The sequence below is a fragment of the Zootoca vivipara genome, chromosome 6 (genome assembly GCF_963506605.1).
Source record: "Zootoca vivipara chromosome 6, rZooViv1.1, whole genome shotgun sequence".
NCBI lineage: Eukaryota > Metazoa > Chordata > Lepidosauria > Squamata > Lacertidae > Zootoca > Zootoca vivipara.
The window spans coordinates 17,823,685-17,846,737 of NC_083281.1; the positions used below are offsets into that span (position 1 = coordinate 17,823,685).

At 42.4% G+C, this 23,053-nt stretch overlaps 1 protein-coding gene across 1 annotated transcript in view; it reads right to left on the reverse strand.

Moving 5' to 3' along the window:
* CATSPERG (cation channel sperm associated auxiliary subunit gamma) overlaps positions 1-23,053 on the reverse strand; it is a 60,001-nt gene that overhangs the window by 34,382 nt on the left and 2,566 nt on the right. The window contains exons 2-12 of the mRNA XM_060275539.1: positions 22,814-23,050; positions 20,010-20,063; positions 17,587-17,731; positions 16,546-16,672; positions 7,395-7,464; positions 6,423-6,578; positions 5,884-6,055; positions 3,444-3,581; positions 2,825-2,890; positions 1,630-1,740; positions 297-347 (exon numbers count right to left, since the gene is read on the reverse strand). Coding sequence (XP_060131522.1) covers positions 297-347; positions 1,630-1,740; positions 2,825-2,890; positions 3,444-3,581; positions 5,884-6,055; positions 6,423-6,578; positions 7,395-7,464; positions 16,546-16,672; positions 17,587-17,731; positions 20,010-20,063; positions 22,814-23,026 — 1,303 coding nt within the window. The 5' untranslated portion in view covers positions 23,027-23,050. The remainder of the gene's footprint in view (positions 1-296; positions 348-1,629; positions 1,741-2,824; positions 2,891-3,443; positions 3,582-5,883; positions 6,056-6,422; positions 6,579-7,394; positions 7,465-16,545; positions 16,673-17,586; positions 17,732-20,009; positions 20,064-22,813; positions 23,051-23,053) is intronic.

Here is a 23,053-nt window from a genome sequence, read left to right on the forward strand (position 1 = left end):
CTTGGGGCTTTGGCAAACAGTTCCAGGATTAACACATACTCAAAGCCCCTTCCAACTTGTCTGCCATTTAACTATCCTCCTGTACTAGCAATCAGAAGTGTCAAGGGTTTCGTTGCCATCCCCGCCCCCCATCCCTTTGAATGCACAATAAAGGGGGAAGTGGGAGCTGCAAATTCCATTAGCAAGTTTGGAGCCCCAGGTGTTAGTTTTTAGGGCTTAACACAGAGTGCACAGGTGTTGTCTTGTGCAAGTAGCAACAGATTCTGCCTTGTCTCAGATGCTGCGGCCTAACTTACCCTTGGGAACTTTTTCAGGGATATGATAAATGAATTCAAAACGCTTTTCGTCTGCAAAGTGAGCAGAGAAAACATCAAAATGTTAAAATTGCCTACTTATTTACTTTATTCCATTTATGCATAAGCTTGGGGGGAAAAGAAAAAGATGTAACAGATGGTATAATTACAATTAGATGGACTGAAATTATGCTTGTAACTGAATTTTCTATGGAGTACAACAGCAATTGACTTGGACTAATATATGCTTCTATCAGAATAGAGTGAATCTATACATTTGATAACAACTCATGACTCCTGTCAGGGGGACTCCCTACAGGGAGCCTCCCCCCATCATCCTGACCAGCACTTCGCCCAGCGACAGCGGTAGCAGCGGGTCCCCTGACAACTCCTAAAGTCATCGATAAAATTATTCCATTTTTGCCTGCGGATATCCTGCCTTTGATTTTGTTCTCTAAATCTAATAAAGTAGATTTATTCAGCCATGAAAAGCCTAGCGCTTTAATTTATCTTATCAATCTTTACTTGATGGTACATTTGCCACTTTCCATCTTCCCAAGTACAGTGGAACCTTGGTTCCGAAACGTTCAAAAACCAAAGCATGCATTTCCGGAAGAATTTTGGCATCCAAAAAGCGTTCAAAAACCGAAGCAGTTACTTTCGGGTTTTTGGCCTAAACGTTTGACTTCCAAGATGCTTGAAAACCACAGGTAAAAGGTAAAGATAAAGGGACCCCTGACCGTTAGGTCCAGTCGAAGATGACTCTGGGGTTGCAGCGCTCATCTCGCTTTATTGGCCGAGGGAGGCGGCGTACAGCTTCCGGGTCATGTGGCCAGCATGACTAAGCTGCTTCTGCTGAACCAGAGCAGCACACGGAAACGCCGTTTACCTTCCCGCCGGAGCGGTACCTATTTATCTATTTGCACTTTGACATGCTTTTGAACTGCTAGGTATAAACCTCTGGCTGCAACTAACAAACAGGAAACCAGTTCTACACACTCGTGCCTTATAGTGTCTTTCAAACAATTCAGTAGGACAATAACGCAGTGGAAAGGGTCTCAGTATTTAAACATCTTTTTCAAATGATATATTATTTTCCTTCAGTTCCCCTGTGCCCCCAAATCACATTGGCACTTCTAGCATGTGGCAGGGTAACTTCAGTGCACCTGAATCTATTCATTTTACTCCTTATTTATCTGTCCCTTTCTCTTTTTGTGTCATGATTGTTAGACAGATTCCTGCCAGAATAGATTTGATTTTGATTTTTTTAACACCACCAAGTTGAATTTCAAGTACGGTAAACCATACGGATAACACTTAAGAGAGCCAGTCTAACCTAGAAGGTATACCGCAATGATATGTTTGTCTGTTCCAGTCTCATGCACCAGCAAATATATCCGGTTATCAGTCAAGGAGTAAGTGGCCCATTTGATGGAGCATGCTGAAGCTAGAAGGGAGAAGAAGATTGGGGCATGGAAAAATTGCATTATTTAAAGAGAAGTCACTGTAGGTTTTGCATTTGTGGCATGAGCAGATCTTCCTGCTGGCCATTTTCATTCCAGACAGCCCAGCAAACTAAACATTGGTTCCAGTGTCAGACTTCCCACTGCCCCATGCATAAGACTCCACCCATATACTTATCATTTACCTCCGCCTTTAAAAAGAGATACAGAAATATTTAAATAATTATAAAACTGTGAAGAAAGTGTCTCAGTAATGTCTTACGTGCTCGCCAATCAAAGCCAACCAGAGCTGGTTTTTGCTGCAAACCTTTTTGTACTGATCATTCTGAACGCACTCTGAACAGACCACATTGCTCCTACTATTATGCCATGTCTCTGTTTACCCATAATGTTGATTTTTATACCAGCTTAAATGTCATCTTCCAAAGAACTCTGGGAATCATCACTGAGTGGAGCTATTTAAGTACACTGGGAGAAATCTTTAGTGGTGTCCCCATGGAATTGTAATTCCCAGGATTTCCTGGGAAGAGGAAATGAATGCTAAATACCTGCATAGAAGGGTTTAACTAGATGCCCCTTGGAGTCCCTTCCAATGCTACAGTTCTATGAAATAATATGTGTCAGAAGTGCATATAATTATTAATTAATTAATTTTTATACCACCTTTCATCTGAGGATCGCAGGGTGGTTTACAATATAAACAAGATATATATAAGATATGCCCAGATTAGTTAATCATAATAAACAAACCATTCCTGGTCTGCATCTGTATTAGAATTGTTTTTAAGAGGTTTTTGTTTTGTCTTTGCTGTTTCTGGATTCCTTTGGAAGGACAGGATATAAGTTTTATAAAGAAATAACAGTCACGGAGAAAAATAGCTCTCCCCAACCCAGCTCATTCCATGTTGTACATTGTTGGATTTTTGGTTCTGAATGGTGATTAGGGAAACAAAGACATATATGGCCCATTCTGGCTTTACCTCCCTCACTACAAAGCTCACAACAGTGGCACGAGACTGTGGAGGCTACCCAGTGGAAGGCACATTTTAAAAATCAAAATGGACGTACCCGTTACAAAATCACATACTGTCTTGTCCCTTTCCCTCAAGGATCTAGAAGCCTTCACAATCCCATCTATAAAGAAAAAGGAATCACAAGTAGGGTTAAAATGAGTGGACTGCTTCTCCCTTCCCACTCTCCAATGGACAAAGCCTCCCATGGCCAGCACATGTATACCCTACTTATGATCCATGCTTTGCCCCAAACCGACCCACTTTCTTTATTCAATTTGTCAGGAAATGTTTCGAGTCATCCACACAGTAAAAACACAATTCAAAACACATTAAAATAAGGCAATTATGAATTACCTAATACATGAAAATTATAAAACATATCAGCAAACATAGGTTAAAACCTGAGGACAGTCCATAAAAACAAATAATTAAAAATATGAATCTGAAAGCTCCCCCAATATCCTACAGAAATTGAAATTTCCCTACTATTTGGAAGTGGCTTTCTGGAACCCAGCATCTCTGGCCTAGACTCGCTGATCAATCATCCAGCTGAGACCACGCCATTCAAGTCTTGCTCAATACCCTGTTGTACAAAACAATGAAAGAACATGCCCCTCCTCAAGCTAGCACCCATCCATTCTGTCCTATAGTCTTATGTGGGGCAAGATAAATACCTTTAATCGTGATAAGAAAGAATTCTCCTTCCTGCCAGCCGCCACCAAGGGCAATCACATATTCAGAGCCATTAAGTGGGAAAAAGACTGGGTTCAAGGTTCTCACGCAGACATGGTTCAATATGCGTGTCCAGAGCTCTAAAGAAACATAAGAGAAAATGTGAAGAGCCTGGCAGCTGGATCAGCCCCCACCTAGCCCAGGATCCTGCAACCAGATGCCCCTGGAAAACCCACAAGCAGGGCATGAGTTAAGTAACCTTCTGTGCCTTTTGTTCCCCGGCGACTAGTATCCAAAGGTATCCTACCTCTCGTTCTGGGGTCATGTATCATGACTAGTGGTCACAGACAGTGCTATCCTCCATGAATTTATCTATGTCCTTTATGACAGTCCATGACAACATCCTGTGGTGGCGCATTCCAGAGAGAGATGGTCCCAATCAGTTACTCTAAGCACCTTGCAAAGGCATATGAGCCTTGTTTGCCAGATGGTTTGTCAGGTTGTAATGTAATGAGGGGCTGTGTGGGGTGTTAGGAGAGGGATACATCATGCTCCTTCTGGGGTACTTTGGTCCCCACCCTGCACTCAGCTCTCACCTGTGGCTCCTAGAAGCTGTCAACCTGTGACAGTGGTCACACCCTGGGAACATCTTCAACGGGCTGGCTAAACCAGGTGAGGGACTTCTCTGCATGCGCAGACAGACTCTAGCAGATTAAATGGGCTCAACCAGCAAAAAATGAGGTTTCTGCACAATGCTGAAGAGGGAAGTGAGGGGCAGATGGGGCTCATCAACCTGAGAAGGTAGCCCATCTAGGAGAAGGAAAACACTGATTCTCAACCTCCACTGCCTTGTGGGATATCTTCAGGAGAAGAAAGGGCTATGGAATGAACCCTACACAAATCTGAAGTGGAATCCATAAGACGGTTGGATGGTGCCTTGTATGCTTCCTTTCAGCAACGCCTGCAGTAAAGCTGTTGCCAAACATCTTGCTCAGCTTACCCTTGGACCACATCAGCGAGGCTGGCGGCGGGGGGGGGGGAGAACTTGTCATCTGACCAGCCCAGGACCTCCATACACAGGCTTGTGCCCCAAGGAGGTCACTTTGGTACTGTTCATAGAGCAGTTTGAGTTCACTCCCGGAGGCACACTCCACTGTCTCCTGACAATGCCAACAACAATGGGCCCTCTTGGTAACAGCTCTCAGAATTTGGAGCTCCCTTCCTAGAGAGGCTAGACTGGCTAGCTCCTTGCCACCTTCTACCATCAGGTGAATACTGTTTAATTCTGGCAGGTTTTGGGAAACTAGCTGTTTTTAAGGAAAGGGCTTTTAACAGCACTGTGGTGGTTTTAATACTGCATGATGGTGTTAGTGATTTCCTAAAAGACTGTCTGTTATTGACATAGGTGTATAAAATTATGCAGAGTATAGAAAAGATAGGGGTGAGTTTTTCTTCCTCTCTTATACTTCTAGAACTTGGGCTCAGCTAATGAAGCAGAATATGCAGAAATTCGGGGCAGGGCATAAGTTCAAGTATGGAACTCGTCCCCACAGGATATAGTGATGATCACCCGCTTGGGTGCTTTTAGAAGAAGATTTATTTTTGTTTTGCTAGTCTTCTGCTCTGATCATGTTCAGCTTAAGTTTATTTTTATTTATTAAATTTCTATACCACTCTTCATCCAAGGATCACAGGGTAGTTTACAATATAAAAAGACAAAAATGTAACAACGTAACAAATAAAAACAATATCCACCTGGTGTTTAAAAGGCCATAGATTGTTTAATTAGCCAAAGGCTTGGGAGAAGAAGAATGTTCTTTCCTGGCATCTAAATATATGTAATGAAGACAACAGGTGAGCCCCCCTGGGGAGAGCATTCCACAAATGGGGAGCCACTGCAGAAAAGGCCTGTTCTCATGTTGCCACCCTCTGAACCTCTTATGTAGAGGCCACACAAAGAAAGGCCTCAGAGGATAACCACAGGGTCAGTTTATAAGGGGAGAGGCAGTCCTTGAGGTCTTGAGCCGTTTAAGACTTTATAGGCCAAAACCAGCACTTTGAATTGGGCCCAGAAACTAATTGGCAGTCAGTGAGCTGTTGGGTCAGGACTGCCCCTTCCATTGTCAGCATTGTGCTGCCAATGCAGTTACTGTGGCATAACCATGGTGCTACATGGGGGCGGGTCCTCCACAGTGGCACACCTTCAAGATGCACCGCCACAACCAGGGGTTAGTCCGTATTCTATCCTTGTCCAGTCAGTGCAAGTTGAGGGCAGGACAGCAGTTAACATGACTGATGATGCCCCCAGAGAAAATGGAAGAGCATAGCTCTCAATACCCTCACCAAATAGAATTCCAACAGTTCTGTAACGGAAGGCATGGAAGTAAAAGTGGCATAAAACCAATACAAAACTCTGCCTTTTGGCTTCTCAGGCTCACGTACCAGACCCAGAAGTGTTCACATGCAAGATTGGGTAATGTCCCGTAAAGTAATAGACAAGCTGGTTCTGCCGGATGAACAGGGTGCTCTCTGTACTAATGGCATCAACAATGGCAGAGGAGAATGTACCCTGTGGGCATGAGAGGGAGCCAATCCAGCAGCTGTCAATGCCCACCTATAGCAGAAAAGGAGACAAAGAGAGGCAAGGGTGGAAACAGGCTCAGCTCCTACTAGGTTAAGAGTTGTGTGGGAATTCCCATAATGCTGTACTTTGTTAGCTATAATGGACATCCGCTGTGTTTAAAGGTGTCAGCTCTTGAGCTTCTTTGAACTGGAGATGCTGGGGACTTAACCTGGGACACACTACGTACAAAACATGCGGTCTGCCAAAGTCAAGGTCCACCACCGTGGGACGGCTACAACTTCACTTGCCGTCACCAAGCTCATGTGTGAACCATTGGGGGAGTTCCAGCCCCACCCCCAGCCAACACAAAGATGCCATGTCAGAGATGCGCTATGCAGAGGGCTTGTTTCCCCTTTACCTCTATTGGAATGTAATCGAAAAACATTGAATCCGACATGAAGACAATCTTGCTCCGGGGAATGCCACCAAGGATGAGCACAGGGGCTTGTCCGTAAGTGTACCACAAGGGACGTGATGGGTCGTTCAGATGCAGGACGCCCCACAAAGACTCTAGCTGTGCTTGGTAAGAAGGGACAAGAGAGGAGAGTCTATCACACCAAAGCCATTGGGGACCAACAGATACCTTCTACAGAATCCAAGGGTAAAACTTCATGGGGACCGTGCCAGGCCCCACCCATAAGGGCAAGGGCAGGGAGTGTCATGGACTGGCTGGACGCAGAGGTGTGGTGGGAGGCACCAGTCGGGGAACTCCCGGGGGAAGAAGGCTCAAAGCTTGGGGACTGGTGGTGGGACGACGATGAGTGGTCAGAGGGAGAAAACTGGGGGGGCAGGGAGGAGGTGCCGGAGGCTGGAGGGGCAACAGGGTTTAGTGAGCTGGAAGAGTCTTTGCCAGAGTGCAGTTCAGACTCTGAGGCTGAAGCAGAGGCTGGACAGGAGGGGGGTCAAGAAGCGGCTGAAGAAACCAGGGAGTCTCCATGCCGCCCCCCACTGTGACCAGTTCCCCACCCCGCCCCCCGGTCTCTAAGAGAAAGGAAAAGAGCAGACTGTAGAGTTTTTACTGCTACTGTCACTAGGAGCCAATGCATGACTATAAAGTAAGTAAATCTAATTTTCAAACTTACTTTACAAGTTGTTGCCCAATTCTTTGTTAAGCAGGGTAACAAGGAGGAAGCCAGCTTACTTCATAGCTGGACTTGCTCAAAAGGAGGCTTTGCAGCCTAATTCCCATGCTTTTGTGCTGACCAGAGATGGGATCCTAAAACTCTGTTTAACCCCAACAGGCAAATGCAACCACATCTGCAGACTGCAAGTAGTAGTGGTGAGCAGACTGTAACGCCGCTTGAGATCCCTACCAACCCCAGCATTTTACCTTGTCCCCAATCCTGAGCTTAACCTCATTTTGAGAAATTCCCACATAGCCGTTGATATTTACGGCAAACCTATAAATAAGGAGAAAAAGCATATATGTGTTTTATTTTGCTACATTTATATACTGCTTTTTCTTAAAAGCCATCAATTCCATTCAAAATACCATAATGGTATGTCGTCAGAGAGACTTGATACAAAAGATGGTGGGGGGGGGAATGGTGAGGGGAGGGGAAAACTAGCGAGTTCAATTACCAATGCATTCATGTAATCATTACATAATGGCCAAATGGCACTGTCAGTGCAGGAAACAGTTCAGGGAGGGGAGGAGCCACATGGCAGTCGGCTCCAGCCAGGAGGATGGAACAGGCCTCGCTGTGTCCCCTTGGCCCGCAGACACAGCCAGGTGGAACTACTGTATCACTGGTGGAAGATGGTTCTAGTTCTGCTGAGCTGATCAAGAGAGCTTTGCTGCCAGTTCTCTTTCTGTAATACAGTGGTACCTCGGTTTAAGTACACAATTGGTTCCGAAAGTCTGTACTTAACCTGAAGCGAACTTTCTCATTGTAAGTAATGGAAAGTGGATGAATCCATTCCAGACTGGTCTGCGGAGCACTTAAATTGGAAGTACTCAAATCAAAGTGTACTTAAACCGAAGTATGACTTAAACCGAGGTATGGGGTCACGAAGAGTCGGACACGACTAAACGACTAAACAACAACAATGACTGTAGATTGACAGTTTTGGGGTTTGTTTTGTTTTAGATTTCATTCAAAATATGGCACAAGCAAGATACTGGCACACGTGAAAATGTTCTTGCTGGGTCTTGAAGTGAAATTTAGGGGGGTCCTGAAGACCGGGGGAAACAGGATCCTGACCCAGGAAGAGTCCGGGAACCCTGGCAAGAGATGCAGTTAATAAGCTCTTACCGACTGTAAAATGACAGAGACCAAACCAGGACTTCCAAAAAGCAAGGCAGTTTATTTTAAACAGAAAATAAAGAAATAAAAGGCTGTTGCAACAGCGGTTCCCCTCTCATGCAGCAAGACGGAGCGAAGAACCCCGAACAAAGAGAGCTTCCAGCTTTATATAATATTCCTTCCCAATGTTACTCAATTACAAGAAAAAGGCGGGAGACAGTTGGGTGGAGGGCAATCAGGTAAGTACAAAGGTTTGATAGGTTTTTCGATGTGGGGACCTTAGTGGGACAATTGGGGTAATGGTCCTGATAATGATTTTGCGGCTTCCGGTCCAGCGCCAGCGCTGTCCGGCAGGGTTTGCCTCGAGCTCCGAGGCTGCCCGTCTTCGCGAGGGGGGGAGGGCAGCAAGAGCGATGCTGCGCCCCTTAGAGCCCCGGGTCGAATGTCCCGGGGACGAAGATAGCTCGGCAGTCCCCCATTTTGACTCCCCGAACTCTCCGGTTGTCTCAGAAGAACACCGGAGTGAGAGAGGGTAGAAGTCGCGGGGGCCATCTTTGAGCGACATCGCTACCTCACGGAGAGAAGCACCGAAACCGGAGGCGGAGAGCGCTGGATACTTCTAAAGAACAATTCGGAAAAGGACAGTGAGTAAGATTCAAAAATAAATTTATTGGAATACAATTAGGAAACGGGAGAGAGATAGAAAACACGGAAGCCATCTCCTCCCACTGATTGATTTAAGAAGCAGTTAATTAAAGAACCCGAAACCGGGACAAGAAGTATATTTTTTACAAAGATAACTCCAAAGAATGTGGTAAAAAGATTCTCCCCTTGAAGCAGGGTTAGAGGGGAGATGGACAGTGGTGACTAAAATTCCCTGCAAGGAGAGACAATTAAATAGGGAAAGGTCTGTTCTTTCCCTGGAACCAGCAGCCCGGACAGACCAGCGAGCTGACATTATTACTAAAAAGAAAAAGAAGGGAAAGAGTGCATGGGTTTTTTGGGTGTTACATATTAAACATATTTACAGAATTTAAGGCAATAGAACTGTGATAAATATGGCAGCCAGTTTTCTAAAATGTGGTTGGTGAAATAAGAAGTAACTATTGCCTGACTCCTTGAAAGGGCCTGAGAATGTAAACAAAATTCATCTTTAAAAATTTTATAATGTTGATTTGCTAAACCATCTGTCCCGGGCGACTTTCCTTGTTTTAATTTATTTATTGCATCTAATATTTCTTCCTTTAGTATTGGGGTACTTAATTCTTTTCTCTCTTCATCTTTTAATTTGGTCAAATTTAAATTCCTAAAATAATTATCTAATTTTTTCTCACTTATATCCTCCTCTTTATATAATTTTTTATAATAATTCCAAAAACATTTCTGAATATCCTCCCTTTTTGTCCAAATTTTCTCCCCCTCCCTAATATTTGTGATTAAACTGCTTTCCTGTTTTTTCCTCAATTGCCATGATAGAAGGCGTCCGGCTTTCCCTCCCAATTCAAACTGTCTTTGTTTTGCCCATTTTATCTTTTTTTCAATTTCATTCCCTATCACCATTGACAAACTATTTTGTAAAATTTTGATCTGATTTGCTATTTTTGCATCCTTTGGATTTTTTCCCAATTCCTTCTCCTTCTCTTCTATTTCCTTTTCTATTTTTTTAATTCTTTCCCTCCTCTCTCTATTAATTCTACTTTTCTGTTGAATATAGATGCCCCTCACAAAGGCTTTGCTCGCCTCCCAAACTGTTGTTGTGTTCATGCCCTCACTCATATTCACTTGAAAGAATTCCGTCAGTAACTTTTTCACCTTTGCAACGAACCCTGCAACGTATCCCTTCATCCATTCGCCACCTGCCTTTCCTACTTTCTTTCTCTTTCAGATTTACCATTACCGGGTTGTGATCACTTATTGATTTTGGTAGAATTTCGCTGTTTGTCATTTTTAACATCAAATTTGCGGATAGCCACACCATGTCCAGTCTGGCTGCCGACTTATGGAGATCTGAATAGTGAGAGAACCTTTGCAACGTACCCTGCAACGTATCCCTTCATCCATTCGCCACCTGCCTTTCCTACTTTCTTTCTCTTTCAGATTTACCATTACCGGGTTGTGATCACTTATTGATTTTGGTAGAATTTCGCTGTTTGTCATTTTTAACATCAAATTTGCGGATAGCCACACCATGTCCAGTCTGGCTGCCGACTTATGGAGATCTGAATAGTGAGAGAACTTCTTTTCCTTAGGATTCCTTATTCTCCAACCGTCTTTTAATTCATATTCCTCTATTAGGTCTCTAAATTCTTTTGGTAGTTCTCCACTACTCTTTCTCACTTTGTTAGTTCTATCCATTTCCACATTCCAGACCCCGTTAAAATCCCCCGTTAATATTATTTCCTCCCCTTCTATTACCTTACTCATCTGATCTCTCAACTTTCTAAAGAAGCCAGATTTACCTCCATTGGGTGCATAGATGTTAATTACTATCACATTACCGCCTGGTAAGTGTAGCCTTGTACCTACCATTCTTCCTTCTTCGTCCTGGAGGATCTTTTCTGTCTTAATATTTTTCTTTACATAGGTGGCTACTCCCCTCTTCTTTCTCTCATCCAACGATGTGTGCACCTCACCCAACCTTTTATTATTTAGAACTCTCTTGTGTCTATTTGCTACATGTGTTTCTTGGAGGCAGATCACATCCCAAACGCCTTTCCTCAGGATGTGTTCTACCTTATTCCTCTTCAATTTATTATTCAGGCCATTCACATTCCACGAGACCACCTTAAGATTCATCACTTTAGAATTTCACTTTAATAACTCGAACCAACCAATCAAAACTCACACCTTACACTGCACCTGCAGTGGAAAGTAGATGGATTAAGCGGAGACTTGTATCGTATCGTGTATATTGCTTCTAAACCCGAACCACCCCCTTAGTCGTTTGCCAATAAAGAAAAAAGAAAAAAGACAATTTACACAATCAAAACGAAAAAAGATATATGCAGCCAATTCTTTCCCCCTCCCCCTTTTATTCTTCTACTTGACCTTCTTCAATGTCACCCTCCTCCCCTCCTATTTCACTCTTAATTTTCCTACTATATTTCTCCGCCTCATCAGCTGATTTAATTGTCTTTCCTTATAGAAAAAAGTCACGCCCTCTGGAAATATATCAAAAACTTGCTAATGAGATCTTGGAAAAGGGAGTATTTCCCAATTCCTGGCAACAGGCCTTTATTGTTTTGATCCCAAAGGATAATAATAAAAAGGAGGAGGTCGGAAATTTTAGACCCATATCCCTCCTGAATTCGGACTATAAAATTCTTGCGTTGATTCTTGCAAATAGATTAAAGAAAGTACTAAATAGGATATTGGGCAAGGAACAGCAGGGATTTTTGCCCAAGCGCAAGATGTGTAACAACATGAGAATTCTTTTAGATGCGATTGAGTTCCTTGATTGGAATCCGAGTCAAAAAGTAGCCTTTGTTTTCCTCGACGCTGAGAAAGTGTTTGATAATTTGATCTGGAAATTTATGAAGAAAGCAATGGAGGAGATTGGGATTGAGGGGAACTTTTTAAGAGGAATTAATGCGATATACAAGGACCAATCAGCTAAAATATTAATAAACGGCGAAGCCACAGAAGAATTTGAGATTAAAAAAGGAACGAGGCAGGGATGTCCACTGTCCCCCCTCCTATTTATTTTATCAATAGAATGCTTAATTAAGGAGATAAAAGAAGACAGAAATATTAGAGGATTGAAAGTCAGGAAGAGTGAGATCAAACTTAAGGCCTTTGCAGACGACATCTTGATAATAATGGAGGACCCAGCAGACTCTGTAGGTAAATTGAAACTTAAATTAAAAAATTATGGAGAGATAGCGGGATTCAAAGTTAACATGGGAAAAACCAAAATGATTGTTAAAAATTTGAGGGAAAATGAAGTGAAGGAATTAGAATTGGCTACGGGCTGGGAGGTGGTAAAAAAGGTAAAGTATTTGGGAATAATAGTGACAAAGAATAATGTAAACTTATATGAGAACAATTATAGAAGGCTGTGGAAGAAATTGAAAAAGATTTAGAGAAATGGGATAATCTACATCTATCAATAATGGGAAGAATCTCAACAATAAAAATGATGATACTGCCAAAAAATTTATTCTTGTTTCAGATGTTGCCAATTATCGGGAAAATGGAGATCTTTAATAATTGGAAGAGATCTTTAATAATTGGAAGAGAATTTTAAGTAGATTCATCTGGGGTAAAAAGAAACCTAGAATCCAGTTCAAATTACTAACGGATAGCAAAGAGAGTGTACCAGATTTACAATTGTATTATGCAGCGGCAAATCTGTGCTGGTTAAAAGAATGGATCGTGTTAGACAATAGGGAAATTTTAGATCTGGAGGGATTTAGAAACTCTCTTGGGTGGCACGCATACCTTCTACAAGAAAATGGAAAGATATACAAGGAATTCGCAGACCACGTAATTCAAAACTCAATATTCAGGGTGTGGTTGGAATTTAGGAAATTATTAGAACCAAGGACACCGTGGTGGGCATCACCCTTTGAAATAACGGCCCGGGGGGGGGGGGACAAAGAAAAGTGGTTAACATACCAAGACCTGATAAAAGAGGTAGATAAACAATATACACTGAAACCATATGAGGAGGTGAAAAATCACTGTGCAAGCTGGTTACAATATAACCAAATACAGAGTTTATTTAAGAAACACAGGGAAATCGGCTTTCAGGAAAATAGATCAAAATTACAAGAAATGTTAATTGAAAATGAGGAAAAACAATTGGCAGTAATATATAAATTTTTGTTGGAGTGGAATCTAAAGGATGAATTAGTCAAAGATGTTATGGTGAAATGGGCACAAGATTTCGGTAGAGTTATTGAGTGTACAAAATGGGAGAATTTTTGGATAGAAAGTATAAGATTTACAGCTTGCACAGCGATTAAGGAGAATACAATGAAGATGGTATACAGGTGGCATCTAACTCCAGAGAAATTAAGGAAGATATATAAAAAAGGTTCAAATAAGTGTTGGAAGTGCCACGAACAAATTGGAACGTATATGCATTGCTGGTGGCAGTGTAAAAAATTACAAAGGTTTTGGAACATAATTTATGAGAAGTTAAAGAGGATGTTAAAGTGTACATTTGAAAAAACCCCAGAGCTGTTCTTATTAAGCATGATACCCAAGGGTATACCCAAAGATAGGAGGAATATCTTACTATACGCGGTGGCAGCGGCAAGGACCCTTATAGCACAGAGATGGAAAGGGGAGGAGACACCGACGGTATGGGAGTGGCAAAATAAAGTAATAGAGTATATGAATTTAGCAAAGATGACAGCGTATAAAAGAAACACCCCGAAACAAAAAACCCAAAGTGAGTGGAAACTATTAGAGGAATATTTAATGAAAGAGGGACTAAATTCGGAGTTGGTGATATGCTTAAACTAAGAACCGTATAAAGAGACAATACATGTTAGGTTAAAATAGGTAAAAGTATCCGGAATTGGCCGGAGAGGAAAGTGGGAATATAACAAGTTAAGGGAAGAGTATATTGTAAGACAACAGTGGACAGACAATCGGAAGTATTCTTATTTTTATTTTTATTTTTTATTCTTATCTTTATCTTTATCTTTATTTTTGTTTGTATTTCTCATTATTATTATTTTCTGTGTCTATGCTTTATAAATTGTGTTTAATAATTGCTGCATGAGTTAGGTTGTGAATGCTTAGAGTTTTGAGTTAGTATATATATATATATATATATATATATATATATATATATATATATCCTTTGTTATTATTATGATTTGATTAGTATGTTTTTGTATGTGTGGAACTATTAGCCCTGTATGTATGAATAGAACGAGTTATGGTTTATGTAAATCCGTGAATAATGGATTTCCTAATTTTCTCTTTTTCTTTATGATTTTTTTTGTCTGTTTTTCTTTCTTGTTCTCTTTTAATATGTAATCTTAAAAATTTTGAAATAAAGTACTATTTAAAAATTTAAAAAAAGAGAGAGAATGTCAACAAAAGTATATCCATCTGCGTTCCAGCAAAATGTTTTGAGATGCTTGTGGGAACTGAGAATCGGAATGTACCAGGAGGAATTATTATTGCAAGAAAGGAGACAATTTTTACAGTTGGAGGACATGAACAGTGTAATAGCAGAGGAAGACAGTACACACAATGCATCAAATGACAGTGATATTGAAAAACAAGATGAAGTTCAACAGGAAGAGACAGGGGAAGGAAATGAGGAATATGCTCAACAAGAAGGATTGGAATTTATTCCTCCTATACTGGGGAAAGGACAAGAAACTCTCGGACTGACCAAAGCGATGGAACTTTTTGGAGTGCAGAAAACACGCAAGGAAATGGTTGTGCAAAGAAGCGGGAAAATCCAGGGGGGCCATAAGGAAGGTTGGATTGTAAAACATTGGAAAAAGGGGGTGGGATGAAGTAAGAATGGATAATTAGATATTAGGATAGATTAAAAGGATTGAAAACTGGACTGATGACTATGGAATTTGCTGGACTGAAGGGGGTCGGCTGGGGCCAGGGGAAGAGCAGGTACATTATCAAATAGATATATAGTAAATTAAAATTTGGAATGATCAAATGGTTTAAAAAGAATGGAAGTCCTTAGAGGATAAAAATTTAGGCAAGGGAAGAAAAGAAAGATTGATTAGATGGAATTATGATAAGATTTAGAAATAAGAATATTAAATTCAGAATGTGATTTTGATAAATAGAATGGGAATAATGACAAGAAAGCTGTTAAATGAGAATTGGAAATGAAAATCGGGGTAGGGGGGAGGTTGGGGAAGCCCATACAATGTTTATTGAAAATGAATGACCATAAATAGTTTTTCTTTTTCTTTTTCTCTTTTTCTTTTTTCTCCATTTTTAATCCTTTATTTCTTTTGTTTCAAGGGGGGGTTGGGGGTTTTCTTTTTAGTCGTCTTTCCCTTTTTCTTTTTCTATTCTTTTTTAGTATAAAGTTAAAAAGTGTATTTGGGTAAATAGTTGGGTGGACACTCTCCTTCTTTCTGCCTTGTTATCCTGGAGCTCTCTGGTGGCAGAAGGGGGCACTGGGGCGGGGGAGAGGGAGGAAGGTATAAATCCAACTATAAAATGGACCACCTTCAACTGTCTACTTGCACAGGACTCTCTCGTGGCAGGAGAGGGCCTGGGGGGGGGGGGTTGGAAGAAGGTGGAGAATATGTTATGTATGTATGTATTGTTTTGTAATGTGTAAAATCAATTAAAAAATTTTTTTTAAAGATAATGATTTTGCATACATTTTATTTGTTCACAGGATGGATTTGCCGGAGGTGCGGAGGTGCGAAGGATATCGCGACACCTGGTTTTAATAAACTTGTTTTTCTTCACTAAGTTGTGTATTTGTGTCATTATTGTAAGACAAGCTAGATGGCACTGTAGTAGAAGGGAACTTGTCAAGCGGGAGGAAATGTAGAAACTATTCATGGAAATTTACACTGTGAAACTTGGGTGACTGTCAAAATGTGATACAAATTGATACATAGGGTTGATACTTGGAGAGGGAACGCGTACACTTGAAGGCTTCATAAAGGGTTACAGAAATACAGTAACTAGTAATGAAGGGAGGGTTACACTTTAACAACATTAATACATACATAGTCTAAGGACAACGTATTAGCAATTTGAAAGTCTCGAAGTTTTACAGAAACACATGTGCAAGAATACATAAAAAAGAAACCCGTCTCCTAAATATAATCAAACAGATAAGTTCATACAACAACATAGTTTTTATTCAGACAGAATTAAAGAAAGGTTTAGATTCAGAAAGTCTCCTTCCTGGGAGGAAAAACGCTTCGGGGCAGAGATAAAGAAGGGTTGGTGGGAAATGCGCAATTACTGTTGCGCCAGACCTTCCTGAGTTAAGGCATTATTATGTATGTTTCTGGAGGAGTTGTAAAAGCGCTTAGGCGATAGCTATGCAAAAGAGGCGAGGCATATTCCGGTGATGGTCTGGGGTCAAGTGGGGATTATTCCTCCTGTTGAGCAAGGGAGAACCCTTCCTTGACCTTTTGTTTCTGGCAGGGAAAAATGGCTCCTGTCAGGTCAAGGCATTGTTCCCCTCTCTGTACATCTGTGGACCTATGAGTGCAGTGCATGGCGTTCAATTTTCTACAACAGTCTACAAACTAGAAACGTATCACTCACCTTCTGCTGCTCACAGGGAGACCAATGCCGTTGCTTTCCACCAACACATCCAACACAACAGTGCCATTCAAGAAGGGCATCGGTGTGAACCAGTACATTTTGCAAACTTCCTCGGCGTCACAATTTCCTGGAGGCAGAGAAGGCATGGAAAGGTAAAAAGGTAAAGGACCCCTGGATGGTTAAGTCCAGTCAAAGGCGACTATGGTGTGTGGCGCTCATCTCACTTCAGGCCAAGGGAACTGGCATTTGTCCACAGACAGCTTTCTGGATCATGTGGCCAGCATGACTAAACTACTAGTGCACGGAGGAATATGATGGAAGCCAGAGCACACGGAAACACTGTTTACCTTCCTGCCACAGCAGTACCTATTTCTCTACTTGCACTGGTATGCAGTGGTGTGCACTGATATGTTGGCAGAAGCTGGGACAGAGCAACAGGAGCTCACCCCGTTGTGCAGATTTGAACCGCTGACCTGATCAGCAAGCCCAAGAGGCTCAGTGGCAGAGCAGGAATCCCCTCCAAAAGCCTAAACAGAGGACGGACTAGAAGTGGGGAGAGGCTACATCCCAGTAAATGCCTGCCCCACCCAGTGCTAAGGCAGGATCATACTCATGTTGGTGGAAGAGTGAGACAAAATATTATCCGCTATTTAAATTAGGTGTTTGGATGGCGATTCTCGTTCTGACTTCTGCCAATACACACACACACACACCCTTTGAGGCTGCGGGGAAATGAGCTATTATCATCCAAGGCAGAACATGCAAATGCTGCCTTCCCTTCTGCCAATTAACCTACAATGCAATCTATGAAGAGGTTCCCCAATGCAAGCTTAGGGAATTTAGAAGTGAATTGGGCCAAACTGGGTCCAATCTGTCTGTCTGCTTATTTGTGGCCTTTAGTGGCATCCAAAATTTGCTTTCTGAAGCCAAAAAATTCCGAAGGGAGCAAAGCTCCTCAAAAGGAAGCTACTCTTTAATGAGGTACTTCCTTTTGTGCTTCCTGCTTCCGCATTGCCTCTTGGGGATGACACGCTGAAATACCTTTATCCCTATACGGAGCAGCCCTCATTTCGATCTGCAGCTGCTCCTGTTTCTGACGCACAGGGTGGACGGGTTCAGAAAAAGTGACAGTCACGGTCGGCCTCAGTCCAGTGTAGTGACCTGTCCGAACTGCCCATTCTGAGTTCTGGAAGGAGGAAGGCAGTTTGTTGACCCAGAGCCCTTGTCACAAAATTCTCTAGTGTCACTTGCCTGTGCTGACTCAATCCAAGCAGAGGTCTGTCAACTATTACATTAGTGTTGGGACTTACAGGGGAGAGAAGATGGCAGATTTTGTCGGTGTTTGATGATAGCCAGACTCAAGTCTTGGCTATCGGCTTTACTTTGGATAAAGTGTGAACAAAAGGATTAACCACAGGAAAGCTGTTTGCTGCGTGAAGGGACTGAGAAATTGCCGACAGGCAGGTGGAATGACTTAGAAGATGAGGAATTAAAATAAAAAAATTCCTTCAGTAGCACCTTAAAGACCAACTAAGTTTTTATTTTGGTATGAGCTTTCGTGTGCATGCACACTTCTTCAGATACCAAGATGAGGAATTGTTATCTTGGTCAAACCACTTAGCAACCTTTATGGACACTGGATCAGCAGATGCCTCCCTTTCTTAATTACCTTTGGAAAAGAATAATTTATAACCCAAAAGAGTTTCTTTGTCTGTCAGTGAAAATCCCCATTTGGTGAGTCAGTTACTTTCTGGGTTTAAAAAGAAAAGACGTGTAAAGTGCTGAATTCAAAACAAAAGCTTGATTTATGATTTAAGATAAGAAAGATTTTAAAGGACAAGAGAGATTTAGGTATTAAGAATTAGTGGATTAATTTTTCTCTCTTTTTGATGAAAGTGCTCCCAAGAAATTGAAAGTAACATTACCAACTGAAATTTCCTCCATGGGGAAAGTTGTCCTTTAAGTAAAGGAACCAAATTTATTGGTGCTCTTGTCATAGTAAGATATCTAGCTGTGGCAATTGTCTGTTTTGTACATTTTAAGTACACCACTTACTGTTGGCATTCTTCAGCAGTTATTTGCATAACAAATAAAATCTTTCAGATCAGAGATGAATGAAATGAGGAATGAAATTAAGCCAGAGATGAATGAAATGGAACAAGAGACTGGAAAAATGAAGAAAGTAGAATAGTGGGTTGTTATTATGGAGGGAATGTTCGAATAATTATTTTTATGTAACTGAAAAGACACAGAATAAGAAGCCCTTTTTCTTTTCTTTTCCTGTTTCTTTTTTTTCTCCCCCCCCCTTCCATATATGCTTGTCTCTCTCGCACTTTTTCTGTTTTTGTTTTTACATAGATTAGGTTTTTTTATCTTGTTATATCAAAGGAAAGCTTTAATAAAATTTATGCAACAACAACAGCAAAATGAAATGAGTGTGGCATGTCTCCAAGTGGTGAGAGACTCCAGGGGTTCCAGTCACTTACCCAGGGTTTGGTTTCCTTGGAATAAGGGACTGTGGAGACTATGGTTTCTTTATGACATGTGGTTTATTTACACACATATGCAACCTAAGCCTACAGTGGAGGCACTCACAGCATTAACACCCCAAGTGCTCTTGTTTCTCCCATGGACACAGCCTTGGATTCCAGCAAAAATCAAGCATGGCTATGACTCCCTGACTTATGCCAGCAACCTGCTTCTAGCCCAGCTCTCTCTCACAAACAACTATCCTGGCTTTTGTCTGTGTTAAAAAGGTAAAGGTAAAGGACCCCTGACAGTTAAGTCCAGTCACGATCGACTCTGGGGTAGCCAGCGTTTGTCTGCAGACAGTTTTTCGGGGTCATGTGGCCAGCATGACTAAGCCACTTCTGGCGCAACGGAATACCGCAACCAGAGCAGCGCACGGAAACGCAATTTACCTTCCCACCAGAGCGGTACCTATTTATCTACTTGCACTTTTTGGCGTGCTTTCAAACTGCTAGGTTGGCAGGGGATGGGACCAAGCAATGGGAGCTCACCCCATCGTGGGGATTCAAACCGCCAAACTTCTGATTGGCAAGCCCAAGAGGCTCAGTGGTTTAGACCACAGCGCCATGCACGTCCCTCCATTTGTCCTCTGGCACAGAGCTGCTTCCTTTGTTATACAAAGGACCATACTGAGTTGGCAACTATGAGCCTTGTCTGGCTAATTCAGCAATGGAATCCTCCATTAGATTTTAATCCTTGGTGGAACCAGGACCCCAGGAATTACAAAGGACCAGGGCATCATGCAGGATGACCCCCACAAAAAAAACACCCTCATAACATTATCATGCATCTCACCAACAGATGCAACAGCAAGTTTATGTCCATAGTGCAGATCTGTCCATTGCTAAAGCAATAGGGGAGCAAGGGAAAGTCCCCCTTCAATTACAATGTATAAGTATCCCTTGCCCTCGCAAAGCAGGTAGTTCTTCGCTTACCTGAAGTGTGCAGCTCAGATTAATTTTCAGGTAGTATGGAAATCCCAGGTATTTCTGTAAAAAGAGACGGTTATTTCAATACCGTATCTCTTTTCACTTCAATAAATTGTTGGCTTGACCTCTGCAGAGTAATAAGCTGAAAGTTCTGGTTGGCTGGTATACCAGTAGAGCCAACAGCAGCCCTGAATAAAACAGTTGATTTAATAAAATAAACCAAAGTAGCTGAGACTGTAAGGGATTCAAGCACTTGTGCCTGTTAGGAATCACCAAGGATGAAAGTAGAAGCTCCAGATTTATACACTGCTGTGGTGAGCTGGTCAGGTCTGCCGTTTGAGAGGGTCTCACAACTGGGATCTCCCCCTAAGCTCTAGGTTGACGCCACCCACAAAGGCAGCCCATCGGTTCCCTCCGTTCTAAAAGCTTCCAAGTCAGGCTTGGCCTTTGCCTGGGATACAATCAGCCCTGGCCTCTTCTGTTAAGCCTAGGCTTTTGAGGATGTGTGTGACTGCGAGCGCCATAGAAGATGGCCGAAAATTCCATCTCTCTGACACCTACGGGGTAATTTACGAGGCTGTAATGGGAGTAGCAGCCTCCCGAAATCTTGTCGGGGGGTACGGGAAGATGCAGTCTCATCCGCAGATGCCCACCACCAACTTCGACTTCGGAAGGAAGGAGGGGCTGGAGGCACTGGATAGAAAGCCCTCATGGGAGCCTGGATCTCCTGGACGCTGATTTTACGAGCGTTTTGGGCTCCATGACTTAAGAGAGAAATTAGATATGAGTCGTGGACACGCTTCAGACAAAGGAGGAGATTTATACTGTAAAGTACAGCCACTGAGAAAACAAAAGACACTGAGGAATTTCTTTCATCAGATTAAGAAGGTATGCGACGAAACAGAAGGGGGAAAGCTGGAACTCTATAATTGTGCTTCAATTGGATGAGCCGTTTATAATATCTACAAAGCAAGCGAAATTGGAACGTTGGAAATTTATTGAGATAATATGGTTATTAAGTATATAGAATGTGTGAATTGAAAAATATAAATAATTAAAGTTTGTAATTGGGGATTTGCTTGGAATGTGGTCAAAGTCTCCCTAAATTTATGGACATCAGAGAGAAGCAAGCTCGTTAGCAGTTGGAAACCTGTCAAGAAAATTCTGAGATATGATGCAGTTATAAAAAACAGCCTCTGCCATCTTAAGAGACAGAGCCGTAACAGCAGTCAAAGGGGGAGGGAGCCATAAATAATGACATTAGATTTGTGTATACAGTTATGACCTGGCAAAACCTTCCCTGAAATGGCTGCTGTGGAGAAAGGCTTGGAGAAAAGTGTCACGAAGGCTTTAGCATCTAATTTCTTGGGATTGTTTGAGGCTCGTGGTTGCCAGCTGTGAAGAGGATTTGTGGATTTATGGACGGACTTGGCAGGATGCCAGCATGCGAGGAGACAGTGCTAAATTTACAAAAGGGAACTATAATATAAATTCACACACACTCAAATATGGCTTGATTAAATTTGCTTGCTGGAAGGAACTCAGTGACTTGGAAAAAAGAAAGAATGATAATAATAGATTATGGAATAAGATCTGGACAATGTGGGAAAGAATTGCAGCGTTATAAGAGGGCTAGGCCTTCTGAGTCTGGAGCATGGGGAGTCGATAAATGTGTATAATTTGGCAGAAGATTTGGATAAAATGTTTAATTGATCTATATATATATAAACGTTCCCACTGCGTGCACGGAGGTCACAGCCTTGCTCCGTAATTGCTGAATCGAATTGCATCAAATCAGGACAAAGCGTACCTTGCCCATCAGGGAGGGATCTGGCGTAAAGTTTTTTTTTTCAAAAAACCACACCTTTCACACCTAAAACAATGATTAAACACACACAAAAAGTGGCGCCCAAATTAGACATCACCAGCAGGTCTGGAGACTCCAGCAGCATCCAATAGAAAGACAGACCGCACGCTGCTGCCTCCAAAGCTGCGCCACCAGATGACATCACAAAATTCCACAGCAACCAACTGAAAATAGGCCTTTTGCAGCAACAAGGCCCAACATTGCCCAGCAGACTGAATAGGCCGAACCAGACTAGGCCGCTTTCCAGACTAGGCCAAGTGGAGGTAGGGGCCTGCCTGGGAGGGATGGGGGGGCAAATAGGGGGCAGGGATAGGTAATGGGTCAGAACAGGGTGGGGGGAGACACAGGGATGAAACCTGCCCTCTCCACAGTATCTCGCCTCGGCTTTGCAGACTAGGCCACTTTCCAGACTAGGCCAAGTGGAGGTAGGGGCCTGTCTGGGTGGGGGATGGGGGGCCCAAATAGTTCATAGGTTGGGACAGGGTGGGCCCAATCACAGGGATGAACCGGGGGGTGGGGGGAGGGACAGAACAGGGTGGGGGGAGACACAGGGATGCGCCTATGAAAACATAACACACGAAAAACAGGGGGACTCTGAAGGTGAGGGGAGTCTGAAGTGGGACTCTGAGGCTCCATTTAACAAACTGAGCCACCGCAACACGTGGCAGGGCCAACTAGTATTTGTATAATTTGTATAATTGGAAAATGGATTAGATATTTAAATTGGAAAATCTAATAAAAATGTTTATTAAAAAAAAGAGGATGTGTGTGACTGCTGTTTGTCTGATTTCCCTTCAGCCCTTGGATCTAGAGGCTCTCTATGTGGCCTCTTGCCCACCCTCCTAACAGCTCCAGCTCAAAAGACATGGAACCCAAGCAGCCCTTGCTAGCCATGGAAAGAAAGGAAGATCTTCTCTCCCACACCCAGGCATGTTATACTCACTGCATTTTTGTCGTCAGGGTCTATAGCTGAGTCTGTGAGTTCCTTGAAGATCTCAGTTACCCTTCTAATTTCCCGCTGGCGAAAGAAAATCTTTCGGTCGGTCCCAAGGTCATCAAAATTGTTGACTACAACTACCCATTGGCAATCTGTTGCAAATAGATGTTTCATCCACAGGAAAACGAGGGAGAGTGTAGCTGCGAAAAGTTGCCACATCACAGGTGCTCCTTGCAATGGAACCTG